The sequence below is a fragment of the Platalea leucorodia genome, assembly GCF_965183815.1.
Source record: "Platalea leucorodia genome assembly, chromosome: 12".
Classification (NCBI taxonomy): domain Eukaryota; kingdom Metazoa; phylum Chordata; class Aves; order Pelecaniformes; family Threskiornithidae; genus Platalea; species Platalea leucorodia.
The window spans coordinates 16,627,785-16,646,626 of NC_138834.1; the positions used below are offsets into that span (position 1 = coordinate 16,627,785).

Here is an 18,842-nt window from a genome sequence, read left to right on the forward strand (position 1 = left end):
GAAAGAATGCAGTCGTTGAAAGAAACCAAACTTCCAGCACGGAAATTCAGGGAAGAGCAGTTCTGGCTAAGTTGTAGGGACCTTGGCCAGCCCCACAGGCGGGGGTGGATCTGTTCCGCCAGAGTTATAAGCAAACCCGCTTGGCAGGCAGGCTGTTATTTGGGTTTGCTGAAGCACCGAAGCTAAGCACTGCTGCCCATTGGCCTCCTGGACCGTTGTGCAGCCCCAAAATGTGGGAGCTACTGGTTACTGACTATTCCTTACAAGGAGTCTTCAGGAATTTCTGCCAGAGCTGCACCTACAGGAACCGGTCCGGTTCGACGGGAAAGCACGTGTGTGCTGGCAGCATCCCGCTGTGGGCTCACGTCCGTAACAAAGTGCGCAGAGAGAAGGTTGGCCCGACTTGCTTGTCTCTTGCTTCTCGGGGTCTCTGCAGTGGGAGCCAGCAGGGAGAAACTTTTCCCTCTGCTGGTTGTCTTTTTTGGGGAGTGGGGAAGGGTGTGGGGGGACTTGTCTCTGTAGCTGTCAGCAGCATTGGGCTAGTTTGTTAATGGTTTGAAAGAGAGTGTGAGCATGATTGCATCTGAGATCTCCCGGATTATACTGCAGCTGCCGTTGTTTCAGCATTTACCTGTGTCAGAGAACTCTGCTTTTGCATGGGGTTGTGCGAGAGGGAGGAGCTGTGCTGCAGAAATAGCTCTGGCTACTGAGCATCGCCTTGTTTGCTGACAACAGTGAACTCAGAGTCCAGTGCAGCTGCCTCCTCCTGGTCTTACTGCATCTCTGTCCTCAAGAGCCAAGTGTTACAAGGCCGTCTCAGGAGGCACGGAGGCCTGCTTGCCTTGGCTGGTTCTGATTGCCGATAGAAGTCCCCGTGCAGACGGGTCTTTTCTCTCTTTTGCCAGTCTCGCTTGGGCTGAGTGCCGCTCTTCAGCCGTTGCGATGTGTTTGGCCTCTCCCAGGCAGCACTGGAATTGCTGGGTGATGTTGGAGTACTTGAGTCAGCCGCTCCCCAGCCTCGCAACTGTCCTCGCAAAGAGATCAAGCAAAGCTGAAAACGGGAGATCAGGGCTTTGCGTCAGAACTTGTTTCTGCTTAGTGAATTCCTGGAATAGCAGGGCCAGGATTTCTTCCTGGCTCCGTGGTAAAGTTGAAATGCGAAGGAACAGAGAGGTTGAAGTAGGACAACTTTCTATGATTGCTGGGCCGATTTTCTCCATTTCTCCTCTGTCAGGTCCTGGCAGAGGTTTGGTTTGTTTGAAGTTAACTTGTCTCTGCATGGATCACTTTGTATTTCTCTTCATTGATCTCACCGTTAGGGTCGTCGTGTCTTCTGAATTCAGTGGAACATATTTCTTCTTGGAAGCTATTAGCTTCGTAGCCAAGAGCTATGAAGCTCTCCACCTGGCTTTTTATTTCAGTGCAGTAATTTCACACTCATCCAACCTCGCTTGTCTCTAGAAAACTGCAGAGGGAGACAGTTTCCCCTAGTTCAAATCAGAGTTATTTCAGAAATCTCTCCTCCCCTTTTCTGACTCCTAGCCCTGTGGGATGGGACAAACGTGGCTGTCTTAATACGCCTGTTGTGCTGCAGCAATGAACGCAGGCTCTCTTTCTCTGAAGGCTGGGGTTATTGGCTTTCAAACATTGATTTTGCTTGCTGAGATTCCCTTTGCTGTTGAGCAGACACTGCACTCGTGTTGCTGTTTTTTCCATGTGTGAGAATCCTCATCAGCCCTGCTTAGAGAACTGCGCCATATCTGAGTGTCCCGATACCTGAGATTGGGGAATGTGTGTTTTCCTATGGAAAAGAAATAACACGTTGAAAGTGGCAGTGCTCTGCTCACTTACAGAAGCCTTTCAGGCTGTCTGATTTCTCCAAAGTCTGTTCCTAGCTCATGGGTGACTTCCCTGTTTTTCAGCTGGACCCACAGGCGTTGCAGGACAAAGATTGGCAGCGCACAGTCATCTCAATGAATGGAGTAAGTACGGAAAACAGAAGTTAGCGCTGCTTCTGTACCTCTTATGTGCTTTATTTCTTTGCTCTTCATTGCAGCATTAAAACAAAAAAGAAATGTAACAGCTGTTCTCTTTTATTCAGGTTGAAGTGAAGCTGTCGGTGAAGTTTACCAGTCGGGAGTTCAGCCTGAAAAGGATGCCGTCCCGGAAACAGACTGGGGTTTTTGGGGTCAAGATCGCTATTGTCACCAAGTGAGCTGATGGGTCACATTTCTCCCGTTTCTCCCTATTGTTTTTTAGAAAGCCAGCTGGCCAGTGGGTTGCCCCTGCCTTCACCCACGGAGGGATTTGTCAGTCCAGTCTGCTCCACCTGGGTGGTAGTGTAGGTGGCTGTGGCTGCAGAAGGGATGCTGTACATCTCTGAGCTTCATTTTTTGCAGGGAAAAAAACAACGTGCACACAGGCTGTGAAACCTAGGGTGTTTACTTGCAGCCGATCACTTCTCCGAGTTCCGGAAATACCCCTTGCCCTTTTACTCTGTGGTTAGCTGACTTGGTCACAAATTTCCAGAGCCACTGAACAGTGATGTTTCCTTTCCATAATCGGAAATGTTCGAGTTCTTTGGATCCTGTGGTATTATTTTAACCCCTGATCTTTTGTCATGAATCGTTTGCCAGAAGAAACCTGTTTGTTCTGCTGTGTAGTTTGGGAAGTGTGGTATTTCCTCCCTATGGAATTGCACTGATTGGAAAGCAACAGTGCTGCTATGCATCCAAGGGCTGCCTGGGAATCCTCTGATTACCTGCGCGGGGTCGCAGGCTCCAGGGGTGCCAGCACCCAGCCGCAAGCTCAAGTGCTCAGGGCAGCTGCAGAGCAGCCGAAGCCAGGCCGAGACACTCAGAAAAAACCCTTCAGTTTTCAAAGGAGTTTTTCGGCTCAGTCTTGATTGCCTGCTCAGGCTTTCTCCCACCCTATTTTCCAGAAGAGGTTTGCACAGCAACATGATGGGGTGGTTGTGGCCAGCCTGGCTGGCTGGGGTAACAGGCGTTGAGGGCGCGGGCTGTACTGAGCTCTCCTCTCTGCCTTTCTTAAGGAGAGAGAGATCGAAGGTGCCTTACATCGTGCGCCAGTGCGTGGAGGAGATAGAGCGGCGTGGAATGGAGGAGGTGGGCATCTACCGCGTCTCTGGGGTTGCAACCGATATCCAAGCTTTGAAAGCCGCCTTTGATGTCAGTAAGTATTTGTGTCTGGTGTTTGCCTTTGCACTGCGAGAACCTCCCTGAGCTCCCTGTCAGGTGGCTGTGCTACTTTTATGTTCCCCAAGAAGCGTTAAGAGGTAGAGATTCTCACACAAGGAGAATCATTTTAACCCTGCCTGCATGTTTTATTAATATTCTTCAGCTACAGATAGAACCCAAGACATAGCACAGGAGGGATCCTTATACCAAATAACGCATTTGTCATTCTTCCCAGCAGACACGAAATGGTGGGTTTGCCTGCCCGGCCAAGTCTTTGTAAATGGCAGACACCTTCCCCGGGGGAAGCGGCAGCAATCAGAAGTCATAATTTCCTCACTCTTGTGAGGTCTCCAAATGAACAGAAGTCCTTGAAATTAAGAATCTTTTGTGAAGGGAAGCCAGCAAAAAAAAAAAAAAATTCTAAGGTTGATTAGGAAGGGTGTTTACAAAACTGGAGTTGGGTGGTCAGGGCTCCCAAGTTCTCTTCTTACCTCTATGTCTAGATCGATGTGCGCAGATTGTAGAATTGGGTAATTTTGACCAACCTTTGTAAAGCTTTCTTTGATCTTGAGCAGAAAAGGGCTCCTTACTGGTGCTGCATTTAAAAGAATGGCACGTGTGTCCCAAAAGGCATCCAAGATCAGGCAGGTGCAACACCTCCAAATTGCTGAGGTACAAAATGTGAAATTCTGCCCTGCTTCCAGCCTCCACATGACGGCCCAAGGACCGCTCAAGCCCCACTCAAGCTCCCTTTTGATGCACGCAGTCATGAGGCCGGTGCCGGGTGCCCAAGTTCACCCTCCCTGCACTTCTTCACTTACTTTGTGAAATTTCTTCCTTCTTGTGTTTTCTTTTCAATCCCCCTAAACTACCAAACCCATTGATTTATGAATCTTCACTAGTCGAGTAAGGGTGTTTCGCATTTTGAAAAACAACTTTTTTCATTTATATTAAATGCTGTTTTATGCTAAGCTTCATGAAACCAGCGCTGGCTCTGCTGGCTGGTCTGTTTGTTTTAGGGAAAGGGGGTGGTTTTGTTGTTCTTAATAGTAACAAAACTGAAATGTGAGCCCTGAATCGCTTGTGTACTTCAGCTACACCCAGTGGGGAGTTAGACAGCCTCAGAGTCCCTTATTCTAAGCTGTTAGAGGCAGGGGATTGGAGTAACAACTGTTGTCACTAACAAAAGTTGCAATGCATATAAATACAGCCAAGCAGGTCTTGTTCCGGATCAGGCCGAGGTCGCTGGCACAGCATAACTGACCCTGGGTAGCGTGGGGTTCCCTCTGTGATTTAAAGCTCTAAACTGGCTGCAGTCATCTGTGCAGCACTTCCCAGCTGTCAAAGGTAGCTCATTTAATCTGGGGGAATGCAAACAGGAAAACTCTCAGCATTTGGGCAAAGACAAAGGATAAACAGAGAGCCAAAGCAAGAGAAAGAAGGAATGCAAGGCCGGCAGCTTCTTTACCCTGCCTCCCCTCTTCCCTCTTTCAGATAACAAGGACGTGTCGGTGATGATGAGCGAGATGGACGTCAATGCCATTGCCGGCACTTTGAAGCTCTACTTTCGGGAGCTGCCCGAGCCCCTCTTCACAGACGAGCTGTACCCCAACTTTGCCGAGGGCATCGGTAGGTAGTGGCAGAAATGACCCTGGGTGACCGGGTCTGTGTTGAAGACACTGCTCTGTAGGAGGCTGCTCCTAACGCAGTACAGACCCCATGCTTATGATGCTGGACAGAAGCCTGGAACAAGCTGTTAGGGAAGGGAGATGGAGCTCAGAAATGAGCGTTGGAATGACGTAGCTTCCTGTGAGCTCGAATATGGCTGATTGCCGTGCCTTTCTGTATGTCAAAAATGCCCAGGTTTCTGAAGGACAGGTTAACAGAATGACGGCCCGCTTGCTGAGGCTGTGCTTGCTGTTTGCCCCGTTCGGCTTGGCGGGGGATATACCTTGTCTTATCTTGGTGCAGGGGAGAAACCTCGTAATGGCTGCAAGTCAGAAAGCACTTGAACTGCTTGAGAGAAAAGGATTCTCTGCATGTCTGTGAAATAAAGGAGGGAGATCCTGTGGGGTATTGATGTGCACCTCTGACCTTCCAGCCTGTGATATAATTACAGGCCATTCAGGACCATCCATATTTGTTGGTTTGGGAAATTACACCATCAGTCAAATTCTCCTTCACTGCCTGTGGTGATGTTCTGTTATTTTCTCTCTTGTAGCACTTTCAGATCCTGTTGCAAAGGAAAGCTGTATGTTGAATCTATTGTTATCGCTTCCAGAACCCAACCTTGTGACATTCCTTTTCCTTTTGGACCATTTAAAAAGGTAATACGTGGATCCTTTCGACAGGTATTTAATGCGTAAAGCATCATTGTTTTGAAAAGAAGAGCCTTTTCCTCGAATTTGTGCTGAATCACACAAATGAAGCAGCATTTGCTGATTTGCTGTGAATGCTGAACAGATCGCTATTGTCTCATACTCGCTCGGTGAGGCACTAAGTCCTGAATCCCATTCCCACTCGTACTGAAAGGATTAGAACGGAAGGGAAGGGGTAACAAAAGTCTGAGGGCTCATCTAGTGCAAATGCAAACTCCAGCTGCAATATTGCTGCAAAACTGCACCTGCATCCGGATACAAAGATCCGGAAAGGTTTTGATATCAGTCATGAAGCTTTGGCCATGTTTAAGGACTTGCGAGCCCTGTCTCAAAAGGTGTCTGCACTCTTAACATGATATATTTTTAAAAATTCCAGCTTTGCACTTCGGCTAACTGGAGCTGTCAGTTCCTTGCTTAGACTAGTCTTTCTGATCTTGTCTGTGTCTTGGTAAATAGGGTTGTAACTGTGAAAAAGCATTTCCATGTGTTTGATACTAATGCAATAAGCTTGCTTAATACATGTGTTAATTTACATATGTATTTTGTACATACCAGAGACTGTCACTGGAGAGATGAAAGATCATCTTGTGACTGAGGTTCTGGATTAAAATCCAGGGAATCTGGGTTTTACTTGTGTTTCTGCTGCAGACTTTTCTGCCCTTGGATACATTTTTTTTTTTAACCTGTGTGTCTCAGTTTCTCATTTATGAAACTGGGATGGAAAACATTCCTTATTCCTGTCCCCCTTCCGTCTGTCCGGGCAGCACGCAGCATCCCTTTCCCACGTTCAAGCCGTGTCTGTAGAGTGCCTGGGGACTGTGGTTGTGTCAGATCAAGGTGTTGCTTACATGTAAAGTTCGTCTAGGCACATGGGGAGAGAGAGTGGTTGAATGTATCGAAAGCTTTTTACAAAAGGAATAAATATGGTTTCTTACTTAAGGACACCTCCAAACTCAGATATTTATAAAGATCTGCCTTGTTCATTGTTTCTCCTCCCAGGGTTGCTGAGAGGGAAAGCGTTAATAAGATGTCTCTGCATAATCTTGCAACTGTCTTTGGACCAACGCTGCTCAGACCTTCAGAGAAGGACAGCAAAATCCCTGCTAACCCCACCCAGCCTATCACGATGACGGATAGTTGGTCACTAGAAGTCATGTCCCAGGTAAAATCCTACACGTGCTATTGAATCTTGTGAGGACAGCGTGTGGGAACCCGCAGCCTCTCGGAGGGCCTGGTTCAGCCAGCCTTCTCTGGTTTCGTGACAGGTTTTTTGAGAAACATAAACAACTTTACCCTTCCACAGCCATTTTTGACTGTTTGTAGAACTCTGTTTCTTCAGGCAGTTCAGTTTGCATCTGTGCTAACACAGCTTTTCATGAGAAAATGTCGGTGTGCGCACAACCCTGTGTGCTTCGTGGCTGGGCACAGTAGGATTTTTCGAGAGCTGTCTCACAGCGCCGTATTGCTCGCCTGGGGTGAAAGGGCCTTCAGTGCTTTTCCGTGCTGCTCCTCAGCGCTGGAACCACCTTCGCTCGTGCACAACAAAACTGCGTGCTGAGTGCAGGTTTCTTTGGCCGCTGCTGCCTTCTGAAGGCGATGCAGAGAGTTCGAGCGCAGAGGCTGTGGTAGCTGGTCAGGCCGGTTCGTACTTTCCTGACTGAGTAATGGCAAACGACAGGTCAGATTTTTTCAGCGCGGTGGAACACCAGCACCATTGTTACACCCTAAAAGCTGAAAAAAAGTGTCTCTGGAGCACTGCAAGTTTTAATATTCCTGCTGTTACACGCTGTGTTACACCAAACAGATAACTGCAGGATGTTCCTGCGGAGAGAGCTGTAGGCATGCCTGCCGATGCCCAGAGGGCCAGGATGAGAATGCGTTAACCGAGCTCTGTCATCACCTCTTTCTTTCTCTTTCCAGGTCCAAGTTCTTCTGTACTTCCTGCAGCTAGAGACTATCCCTACCCCGGACAGCAAGCGGCAAAGCATTCTCTTTTCCACAGAGGTGTAGGTGCCTGTGACACCAACAGGACACACAAAACTGCTCTCGGCAGGAACCTGCCACACCTGAGAAAAAGACGCCCGGTGTTTCTTCAGACATTACTGGCCCGTTCCTGCCCTGGGGAGTTACGGCCCGCAGCGCTTCTCTTCGTTAGCCCGAGGCAAGCCGAGGGGAAAGGACAAAACTCTGCTTTTGAGGACCAGAACCGAACTGGAGTGGAGCTCTGCGGGATCTCCACTAGAAGGAGCAATAGACACTTGAACAAACGCACCGCGGTGTGGCTATTATTCTTGTTGGGAATGTGACAGAAGGTATTCCTTATTTTATGGATTTAATTTATCAGAAAGAAATGTCAAGATTTCTACTGGACCACTTGATAGGGTACCCCTTTTTGGGTGAGGGGCCGTTAAAGGATATATCACAACCGTGTCTTTAATAACTGCTGTTTTTAAAGTACTGTTCTAGGCCGCAGAAATAGCATCGCTTTGCAAGAGGAGCGGAGCAGGGAAGGGTCTGGGGTCTGAGGTTCCCTCCTCAGAGGTTCAAGTCTTGATCTGAACAGGGTTCTGAAGAAATGAAACGGTTTTGCGTACAACTGGAACGGTGGCTTTGTGTGGGGTTTTTGTTTGGGTTTTTTGTCTCGCCCACCCCTTCCCCTGCAGATGTTTCTGCAGCCCTGGGGAAGGAGATGCCCTGCTCCGGCCTGTGTTGCACTTCTGATGGGGTTCTTGGGTTAAGGGAGCCAGACCCAATGATGTTACGCTAGAAATAAATACAGCCAAGCGAAGAGAGGCAGGGAGGATTCGAGTCAGTGATTCTGGTTGTGATTCTGTTTGTTTGCATATAAAAGCAGGGGCAACATTCAGACAGGATTGCTAAATTCCTTAGATCCCACCAAACTTAATGAAAATTAATTGGGAAGACCGTTAATTCCCAGCACTCCAAAGAAAAGATGTTATCACTGCAAAAATAATTGACGCATTTGTGGCCCAAAAAAAAAAAAAAAATCAATGGCTAGAAGTTCGGCTGGCTGCTTACTCCAAACTTTTATCAGAACATCTTTTTTTTGATACTTGAATTTTGGGAAGCTTTGTACATTGCTTCTACAGGAGTCTTTTTTCTGATAGATACAAATACTTTGATAAAACGTGTCAGAATGTACTTCATGGACAATCCAGCGAGTAGCATGCATTGTGTGTTCTCCCGAAATTCCAACCCCGGTTTAAATGAGAGCAGTGAAGAAATTTCTGCGGAGCTATGTAAGCAGTGCAGGAGGTCTGGGCAAGTCCCCGCCGCCATCGGTCGAGGCCAGAGGGGCTGCGGCGGTGCGGAGGCAGCGGCGTTTGCCGGGGGAGCTGAACGCGGAGCGGGGCGCGGGCATCCCGCGCAGCGTCCTGGCGGGGCAGCCGCTGTGCCGAACGTCGGGGGCTCGTTGCCACCGGCTGCTCGGCCCCCTCGCTTCCCACCCCGTTCCGCAGCATCTGCGTAGGCGTCCGTCCATCAGCATCCTGGCGAGGAGCAAAGTCCAGCTTGGAGACCAGGGGAGGAGTCGGCGTGGGAAGGGGAGGGAGGGACAGATTTTGGAAGATTGGTAGGGCTGGGTTGTCAGCAGCATCGGAGGGGAGATACGAGAAAGCAAGCAACCCCTCTCATGCTGAATTCCACATTTTCTGACGGGTGATCTGCAACCTCTCAATTAAAATGAAAAAAAAAAAACCACCCAACAAAGGAGTTGTTCAAACAAATGGAAAGAAAAAAATTAAAGGGAAATGATTTTGTAGTCACTGTAATTCTGACTGCTGCATATTAGAAATTATTGTACTGTGAAGTTGCAAATTCAGAAAGGAACCAATATAAATTCCCATTTTGTGAGTATATCAGTATTTTGCATGCTTTGTAAGGATTCTTATAGGAATTTAATATTGCTTAGTATCCCTCCCTCCTTAGGTCTGGGAGCAAACCTCTTTGTAATGTAATGTACAACTAGAAATTCCTTCTCTCTTGTATGTATTTCCACTACATTCCAACTTCTGAACCCGTGAAACAGGAAAAGTGTTTATAGTAGGAGGTGCTTTTTTGGGGGAGGGAGGGAATGAAGGCAAGGAAACTTGAAGGCTTAAGATTTTGATTTTTATTTTATTTTGTTGCCTTTTTGAAGGTAAAACTTAGTCACAATCCTGAAAAACATTGACTTAAGAAAAGTCACGCAGACCAGTGAACCCCCCTCTCCGGTTTTGTTTCTATGCATTCGCTCCCGTTGGCGCGGCGCGGTTCCGACGCCGTCCTCGCCTCGGGTCCGCCGGAGGCGGCGGCGCCGCTGGCGGCTTCCTTGGGAAGGATCCCCCCGCCGATCCCCCGGCGCGCGGGGCCTGGGGCCGCGCTGCGCAGCGGTGGAACTGGAAAGCAATACCCTAACGACTGTGCCAATTTACGTTTGCCCAACTTTTTTATTTTTATTTATACAGGACGTTAATGTTAAAGGACTGATCTATAGTATGTAACCGTGAGAAAACGGCTTTTGCTTTGGTTACTGGTACAGGTTGTCGCTTTTAGTCTCTCTCTATAATGCTCGGTTCTAATGTAACGTTATCTAACATGCAGGCATGTGGATCAGGGAAAAAAAATTAATTTAACTTAACCCGTTAATTATTTCTGTTAAGTATGAATATGTTTTCCCCAAAGCTGGTAATTTTGGGCTGGAAAAGATAGCGCATCTTATTGCTGCCGATGAGATCGTGGACTGATTTGAAATACGAGAGTTGATTTCTTGAATTTCCTTTCGTTTTGCAATTAAGTTTTTTCAAACAGTCTTACGTTTTCAGAAATATTTCCAAAAGGCTTTTATGTTCTTTTCCCAGGGATGTTGGTTGGGGTTTTTTTGTTTGGTTTGGTTTTTTTTTTTAACTTTGTTATTTTTTTAATAAGCCTTACCATACTTAAACAAAAAGGGAATTGTGACACTTGGCTGTAGAGGAGGCCGCCGGATTTCTGCTCTTACGTATTCCCTCGCGAGTTGTGTCAGAAACCCGAACTCTTCCGTTGTCTCTGTCGGAAAGGTGCCACGTACGCAGCCTGGGGGCAGACCAGCAAAGTTACCTTTTACGTGTGCGCTGGGAGTTTACGCGCTCTCGGTTTTAGTGCATGGGAGAGACCTTTCTAAAAATGTCGCTTTCAGTAACAGGAATCGGAAACGTTAAAGCTTTCGCCTGAAGAAATTCAGGTGATGAGGGCAGTCTGTGTATCTTCAGCTTAAGGAGAGGCATAGGCATCAGTTTCCTGGCATTTAGAAACTATTTTAAAATTCTCGTGGATTTTTTTTTTTTAACACCGAATAGGTTCTTAAGTAAAATTTTAAAAGTAAAGCAAAGCAAACTGGGAAAAGTTTTCAAGGATGGACAAGAACTAACAGGGACTAGATCCGTTTTGGCTTTGCGTTTGTGTGCTTTGCACGGGAGGGGAGCCTCTGAAACCAAATTGAAACACAGCCGTTAAAGCGCCGCTGGTGTTCTTTATTCTTGCACGACTTTAACAAGTTGAGGTAGGAGCTGAGCTGTCCCAGGCTGTATTTGAATGCTGCTATTTTTCAGTGTATCAGCTAAGGGCAAAGCGCTCGCGGGCGGCCGCCGGCCTGCACCCGAGGCGGCAGAGCGGCAGCTCTTCCTTGGCCGCGGGGGGTGGGCCCACAGAGTGTCTGTGGGAGATGCAGTATTTTTACGGTTTATTCATTTTACCTGTTTAAAAATCTGTTTTATGGTTGTTAATGTTAGTTTTCTAGGAGTTTATTTAAACAAATGTACTGTTCTTTAAAGCATACATGGATCTCCAAATTTGTTTGTCGCCCTTGTAACACTGGAAGGCACCGCAATGTGTTCATTTATCTTAATGTGCCATTCTTTCACGTATGTATAAAATGTAAATTGACCAACATGGCTCTTAAAATCTGATGGCAAAACCCAACCCTCTCCGATTCCTCACTGTTAATCCTGTTGTTTCAGTGCTTGGTCATGCGCGGGGATAACATCATCGGATGTGGCCGCCTTCTTATGGGAATTTTAGTAAGAAATGGGATATGTTTTAAGAAACCCCCCCACCCTTTCTCTTTTCACTTGAATTCAGGAAGACGGGGACTCGCAGTAACAGAAGACCAGTACGTTCATGCTAGATTTATGGGATTTGCTTCTGTGCCTTGAAGAAGAAAACTCTGAAAGGGCAATTCCTAAGTAGATAACAATCAAATTGACCAAATTCTTGGTGTAGTTAGTGAGTTACTTGTTTATTCCCTCTTAAATTTGTAGTCCAGGTATGTTTTCCTTTGTAAACTTGGCTAAGGCTGCCATAGTACTGTTCTCGGAAAAATAAGTCCGATACCGTTCACTTCCCGCAACACGGGCTGTGTGCCGCTGATGCCGGAGCCTGCGAGCACTGGCAGGCCTCCCTTCCGAGCCGGGACGAAACCACCGACGAGCATTAAATACAGGGATCGCCCTTAAACCCGAGAGAAGCTCTAAAGGGAGCCCCTGCAGTTAGTGCTTATTCCTTAGCAAGGTTTTAGGGCAGAAAAGTAACACGAATGGGAGAGAGAGGCGTAAATAGGAATCACTCGATCGCGTGGCCTGGAAGTACGGAGCAGTCCTCATCTCACGTTACGGAAGGCAGCTTGCGCCCCGGATGACACGAGCAGACTGTCTTGCCAGTAAATAAACATCCCTACAGGAACGCCAGGCGTTTAGCTGCTCCAGCCTCCCACTTCTGATGTGCTGCAGCCCCTCTGGCTTGCTACTGAAGATTCACAGTTCAGCGCTAGGAAAGCCGAGCTTATCGCTTGCTCGCTACCTCCCCAGCCCCGCGGCAGCAGGAGCAGTAGCCTCCGTGCGTTACCCAGGCGCAACGCCACCGCAAAGAAGGAAAAGGCGAGCAGAACCAGAAAGTCAGCCCGTTGTTTGGGCTGAAAGCCTGCTTCTGGGCTGCAAGGATTAAATGCCACAAGGTGCTGTAACGACGAAACGGCTGAAACAGCGGGACCGAAGCAAACCTGAGCGCACGTCTCCCCCTCCCTGGCCGTATCGCGAGATTTAGGCCTTTCCCCCGGTCAAGCAAATACATAAACGCTATTGCCAAGAATTAGAAAAGCATTAAATGACCTAGTTTGCTTCCGCTGTCGCGCCTCCTTGTGTTACCACCTCAGGGTGGAATGGCAGGAGAGGGTTGTACAGACGTGCAGGTGAGCCACCTCATTCACCTCCCGCTGCCCTGTCCCGCCTTTCAGTACAGACCCCCCCTTTTCCAACAGCAACCACTTCACCTCGCTCTGCGCTGTGGGAGCGACCGCAGCGGGAGGTTCGGTTGGCAGCAGAGCCGTCCCTGGAGAGAACTACGCTATTTCCAGTCTGCTGGTGCGGAACGGAGCGGGTGCTGCGAAGCCCTGGGCTCGCGTGGGCCCGCCCTGCCAGCCGCAAGGGTCTGTTGCCTACACCTGCTCGGGCGGGCTCGGGAACGAGCGCGATCGAGCCCCCAGCCCAGAGAAGCGTTGGCTCTACTGCTTTGCCTTCGCTGCAGTCACGTTCAAGTCCTCTTCTCCAAAGTGGGCCATCAGAGCGGAGAAAACTTTTATTTCTTTTTAATTTTCCACTAGAGCTTTTGTTCGTGTAACTGTTGGTCGTTCTCCCCGGTGGTAAGATGTTCCGAGAACCCAAGGCCTCCCACAGATGAACCACTCCTCCGAGGTGCAGAATGAGTTCTGTGGCAGGGCTGTTTTACGCCCCTGGACGCACGGAAGGGCAGCCTTGGGTGCGCACCAGCGTCCCGCCTGGGGGGAGGAGACGGCAGCTTTCTGCGGCGACCCAGGGCGAGGACCGCAGCGGGCAGAGCCCCCCCGCGAGCAGCCGGCCTGCCCCTCCGAGGCTCGCGTCGGCCCCGCGGCGCGCCGAGCCAGGCCCGGGAGGGAGCTGCGGGGAGAGACGCAGCAATCTACGGAGAGCAGCTCGGATTTCCTCCCGTTTAGTTCCATTTGGGGAGAAACTGGGACGACGCTAACTAGGGATTATGCAAATACTCATCTGAAAACTGATCCGTATCTAAAAACGATTTCACACGTACCAGGCGGTGATGGGAACGCTGCCGCGGCAAAAGGCCGCTTCTGCACAACAGCCTCTTCTACTCCGCCTTCACCGCTTCTCACGGCCTAAGGGAAACCTTGGCTTGGGCATCGCGGTTAGGTACAAAACTTGCGGATCCCTGGATAACGCTCAGCTACGCAGGGACAGCTGTGGCAGGAGCCGGGACATCGGTACTGAAAGGGATCACCAAGGCAGCAAAAAGAGGGGAGGGAAGCGTTGTGTTGGGTGGCTGAGCACCACCGCAAGGAAACGGGGAATTCAGACGGGATCTCGCGGCAGGACACTGTGAAATGCTGTCCCTTCTGTGTCTGTCCAGCAAAAAAAATACAACGAAGCCTTCTCTTGCCTATGTAAGTTGTGCAGTTTGTTCTTATCGCTAGTATTAAAGTGTTTATAATCCGTGAAGAACTCCAAGGAAAGGAGCTAAGACTATTTATTTAAATATAAATACAATTAAATTATATAATTAGTGCTAAATTATCAGGTGTCGAAGACAAACAACTTGTTATTGTTTGGATAATTTTGGGTTTCGTCAGAGTTAATATCGTTGGCGTTGTTTTAACACTACCACGTTAGGGAGTCAGCTTCCGACGTTCTGTCCTGCTGTTGCTAGTGCTTCGGTATCTCACGGCGCTCCGGTTTTGGAAAAGAAAACCTAAGCCTAACGGTTCGATACTGACAGGTGTTGAACCTGTACTGCTAAACATCTCTCAGTTTAGGCCCAAAGAGAGGGGGGGAAGGAAAGGGAAAAAGGGGGGGAAAACTGACATTCTGGCTTTGTTTTTTTTAATTTTCTGAGAAAAGTGGTATGAAGAAGGGATCCAAAAACTGTATTTGGGGGAAAAAGGTCTAAGGCATTTGTAGCCTTTCTTTGTACACAATGTTAAATAAAATCTCCTGTATCTATGTTTGTCACGTTCGTTTGGTCTTACTTAACTCAAAACCGGGCCTGTGTTATGCGTGAATTGCATTCAATCGAGTTTGCTGGTGGTACGGAATTTAACCCTGGTGTTTCACGCAAGAGCTATTTCATGTTTGACAAGGTAAAAGCTCTATCACTTAAAATCTAGAGGCTGGCACAGGGTCATGGCTGAATTACAGACTGAAACAACTCTAACGTGTGGAAATAGTTTCCGTGTGAGGCAGAGCAGCCGCTGAGCAAACCAGCGCATTTCCAGCTCTGTTAATCCTGGAGGAGCGCTGCTCCAAGACGCAGGCAGCCTCGGCCATCGCCGCCCCCGTCTGTGTGCAGAGGCGTCAGCGGTAGGCACAGGTTTGCTGAGGGACCGGCTCTGGCCTCTCGTTCCTCAAACACGGCGTGAAACGAGTGCTTTTCCTAGGAAGCAGTGTGGAAATTCAATCAGTTACTTAAATCACGTTCTCCTGGTCCTTTATTTAAATCAAATATTATTTAAATTATTAATGTTACTGAAGTACATTTATGTTCTAATATAGTCCAAATTTAATATAGTATATAAACCTCTCTATAATAAAAGGACACCTGCTTGAAAGCTCTCTAGCCGATTTCCCTTCGGTGTGGATCGCAAAGATGACACGTCTCCGTGGCAGTCTCCAAAGCAGAGGACAGCGTGGCTGACTGTACAGTGTTTAAAGCGACACTGAAATGAGATGCAGGTCAAGAAAAAAAGGTATCGTGCTTACCCCTGAATTGGGAAAAGAAGGGGAAACCCAATGACTATTTCCCATACTTCCTACCACTGGTGTATCTCTAATATAAAATATTTCCAAAACAGTTTTCAGATGACGTCAATGTGGGATTCTTCTGCAAAAGGGTTCTCGCTCCGTCAGAAAGCCTGCCTTGGCAGGGCGGCCCCGCTGAAGGGTACCGGCATGCCCCCGGGCGAGCCCGGCAGGCGTCGCGTCCCGCACCGGGCCCCCTGCTCGCAGCCGCGCTGCTGCCGCGTCAAGCCCTTCGCTGACTGCCCGGCTGGCGCTTCGCAGCGCCCGCAGACCCTGGGCGAGCCGCACGGCCGCTGCTCGCGGGGAATGGCGAGCGTGTGCAGGTTCAGCCGGTGCGCGCTGACGGTACGCCGCTTCCCCGTAACCAGAAAGAACGAACGGAACCGAAGGCTGGAGCCGGGTGAGAAAGAACATGCGAGTGCGCAATACCCACGGATGTTCCCTGCAAATTGCTGCGCAGCCCCCCGCACAGGTGCCTTCTCGTCTCCCAGGCAGCCCTCGCCGCCGTTCCGAGGCCCGGAGAGGCGGCCCCGAGGCGGCGGCCGCCCGGCAGCCCGCGGGCTGAGCCAGGGTCAGCCATGCCTGCCCGCCTCCCCGGCCCGCGGGCCGCCCCGCACCCGCGCCGGCTCTCTGGCAGAGGCCTCCGGCTGCGCAGATCTGTACTTCTCTCGGGCAGCCTCGTCCAGAACACAACCACAGTGAGAAAGCTTTCCTAGCAGACGGCTGAACCGCTCTTGCACACCTCACAGGATACGATGCTGCAATGCTATATAGGTTTTTTCCAGTGACCTTTTCAGTTCCTGAGCCAGGATACCAGCCACACGCGCTGCCAGCTAGCGCTCCTTCGTTAACTCACTGCGCTGTTTTCCTGCTAGAAAACAGAAAGCAGAGCCCCTTTGTGGGCTACCGTGAGCAATACGTCGTACGCAACAAATGCAGGCATTTCTCACGTCCCCAACACAGAGGTGACGCGGCTGTCTGTCACTGAGATGCCGTTTTTTACTGATAATTCACAAATCAATCCATTCAATTTCATGCATCAGACAACCTAGCGGAATGACGTCGGTCACGTTGTTAGAAAACAAACATCAGAAATATTACTTAAGTATAAAGGAGCCTTTCAACATCAAACAAGTGCACGGCGTCCGTGCGGCAGCCTCCCAGGGGAACCCCTGCCAGCGAAGAACGGGCAGGCTGACAGGGAAATGGATCGGGAAGGGCATCTCGATACAATGACTGACTTCACAAGACACAGAAATAGTAGATTTTCCCCACAATGTAAATCCAACTACGTTGCAACATCTGGAAGCATACATCCTCTCAGTTTTAAAAGGAACTCTGATAAAATCTAGGGATCGTTTACTTTCATTTACAATATTAAAAATTAAATGTCACCCAAGATAACGAGGGGACTGTAAGTCACACGCGCCCTCGCCACCCTGCAGCCCTACGAATTCTAGGACGCAGAGCACCTCAAGGGAGAGGCGGCAACGCAGTCTGAGACAGAAGCCTTTCGTTCGCTCAAGCAGCTGAATTGCTGTGGGGAGGGAGCCTTTAACCCGCGCTCTGCGCTACGCACAAACCCCGACGGGGAAACTTTCTCGGGGATCCGTCAAACCAGCACCTTTCCTAGTTGCTGTCCTCAGAGCACCTTCCAGCAGCGCCCGTGAGCCAGGCTCTGCTGCACCCCCCACGGAGCACCGCGACTGCAACTGGCCTTTATCAACTGCAGGTGCTCGTTATTCATGACGTCATACGTCCTGCGTAACAACGACGGGCTGCACCGCTCGGTGCAGTCCTTCAAACGGCGCCGAACGCCTGAAAGCTCACGCCGTCCTTGCAACCTAAGAAGCCAAAGCTGTTCTCTGCCACATTTCAAGTGCCGTTACTTACGGCTCGCTCAAATGAAAAGCTCTAATTAACGTAGTGCCGTGCGGCGCGCGCAGGGGCTTCGGCACCCCCGGCCCCGCCGGCGCCGCTGAAGGCCGTGCGCAGCCCCGGCCCCGGGGGCTCTGCCGCACCGCGGGCTCCCTCCTCAAGGCTCCTCCGGGGCTGAAAGCCCGCGGGTTTAGTCCAGAGGGAAAAAACGGGATGCTTTATTACCAGAGCGAGACCCAGGCCTCGGCCGCGGGCCGCCGCCATCGCCCCGCCCCGCCTCAGCCGCGGGGCAGCGCTGCCCCCTCAGCGCCGCCGCAGCCAGGGCGGGCAGAGCCCCCGCGCCGCCTGGCCGGCGGCTTCCCGGCCGCCACCCCGCAGGCAGGGCCGGGGCCGCCGCCGCCGCCGCCTCCCCCCGCGGGGCCGCTCCCGCCGCCGCCGCCGCCCTCTCGCCCTCAGGTGCGGCGCGGCGCGAGGCGCGCGGCCCGGCCACGCCCCCCTGCGGGAGGGGCGCGCGAGGGACGGCGCGTGCGCCGCCAGGCCCCCCCCCCCCGCCCCTCGGCGCGGGGTTGGCCCGCGGGGGGCCCGGCGCGTGCGCAGTGCGGGAGGGGCGGGGCGGGGCGGGCGCAGGGGTCCCTGCCATCCCCGCGCGCCCCTCCGCGCCCCCTCCCCCTCCCGCCGGCGGCGCGCGCGGCCCGGCCCGGCCCGGCGCGGTCCCCCGAGGCCCCCCGAGACGCGGGCCGCGCCGCGACGAAGCGGGAAGGAGGCGGCTGCCCGGTAAGCGCCCAGCCCGGCCCCGGCCCCCGCCCGCCCGCCCGGGGGTCGCCCGCGGCCGCGCAGGCCCCGGCAAGGCCCGTGTCCCGGGCTCCCGCCGGCCGCAGCGCCTCACCGCCGCGGGGCGCCCCCTCCCGCGCCGCCCGCCCCCGGGCTCGGTCTCCTCCGCACCGGCGGTGCCCCCGGGGGCCGCCGGCCGCGCTGTCAGCTCCCCCGCGCCGCGCCGCCTCCCTCCCGCCCGGCCGCGGCGGTGACAGCCGCCCCGCTCCCGCCTCGGCTCCCCCGCGCCTCAGCGCCCCCCCCCCCCCCCCCCCCGCCGTCCCTGTCACCCATTTTGTGTCCGTCCCTTCGCCGCGCCGCCGGCGAGAGCCGCCCGGCTGCCCCGCGGGAGGCCGGCTCGCCCGGGGGGCGGTGAGGTAACGGGGGCTTCGCCGTTCCCGGGCAGCGGGGCCGGCCCCCGTTCGCAGCCCGCGGGGAAACCGTTGGTTTGGCGCCGCCGGCTGGTTCCTGCGGCGGGGCGGCGGGGAGCTGCGGGGCTCCCCGAGGGGAGGGCGGCGTGCTGCGCCGCGGCGGGCACCTTTGTCTGGGTTCTGCTCTCGCGCTCGTCTGGAGTGCCGCTTTTCTGCATTTTTATAGCTGAAAGATCCCACAAGTTGCTGTTTTGTGCCTGCCGTCTGCCTTCCCGTGTTTCACAGTACCCCTCCTTGCGCGCCTTGTGCGGGCTGGTGGTGCCCGGGATGGAGGAGAGCAGGTGCCTATAGCCGGGCCCAGATGAGAGGGCCGGCAGCCGGTTCTGAGTC

The 18,842-nt window shown here is 51.8% G+C and overlaps 2 protein-coding genes across 2 annotated transcripts in view; both read left to right on the plus strand.

Annotated features, from left to right (window-relative positions):
• BCR (BCR activator of RhoGEF and GTPase) overlaps nucleotides 1-9,119 on the plus strand; it is a 99,521-nt gene extending 90,402 nt beyond the window's left edge. The window contains exons 17-23 of the mRNA XM_082325046.1: nucleotides 1,923-1,982; nucleotides 2,102-2,211; nucleotides 3,053-3,192; nucleotides 4,692-4,826; nucleotides 5,419-5,524; nucleotides 6,575-6,737; nucleotides 7,496-9,119. Coding sequence (XP_082181172.1) covers nucleotides 1,923-1,982; nucleotides 2,102-2,211; nucleotides 3,053-3,192; nucleotides 4,692-4,826; nucleotides 5,419-5,524; nucleotides 6,575-6,737; nucleotides 7,496-7,585 — 804 coding nt within the window. The 3' untranslated portion in view covers nucleotides 7,586-9,119. The remainder of the gene's footprint in view (nucleotides 1-1,922; nucleotides 1,983-2,101; nucleotides 2,212-3,052; nucleotides 3,193-4,691; nucleotides 4,827-5,418; nucleotides 5,525-6,574; nucleotides 6,738-7,495) is intronic.
• Nucleotides 9,120-17,993: 8,874 nt separating this feature from the next.
• The window catches only part of SPECC1L (sperm antigen with calponin homology and coiled-coil domains 1 like), a 72,264-nt gene continuing 71,415 nt past the window's right edge, over nucleotides 17,994-18,842 (plus strand). Inside the window, exon 1 of the mRNA XM_082325388.1 lies at nucleotides 17,994-18,045. The gene's annotated coding sequence lies outside the window, so the exon portion shown is untranslated. The remainder of the gene's footprint in view (nucleotides 18,046-18,842) is intronic.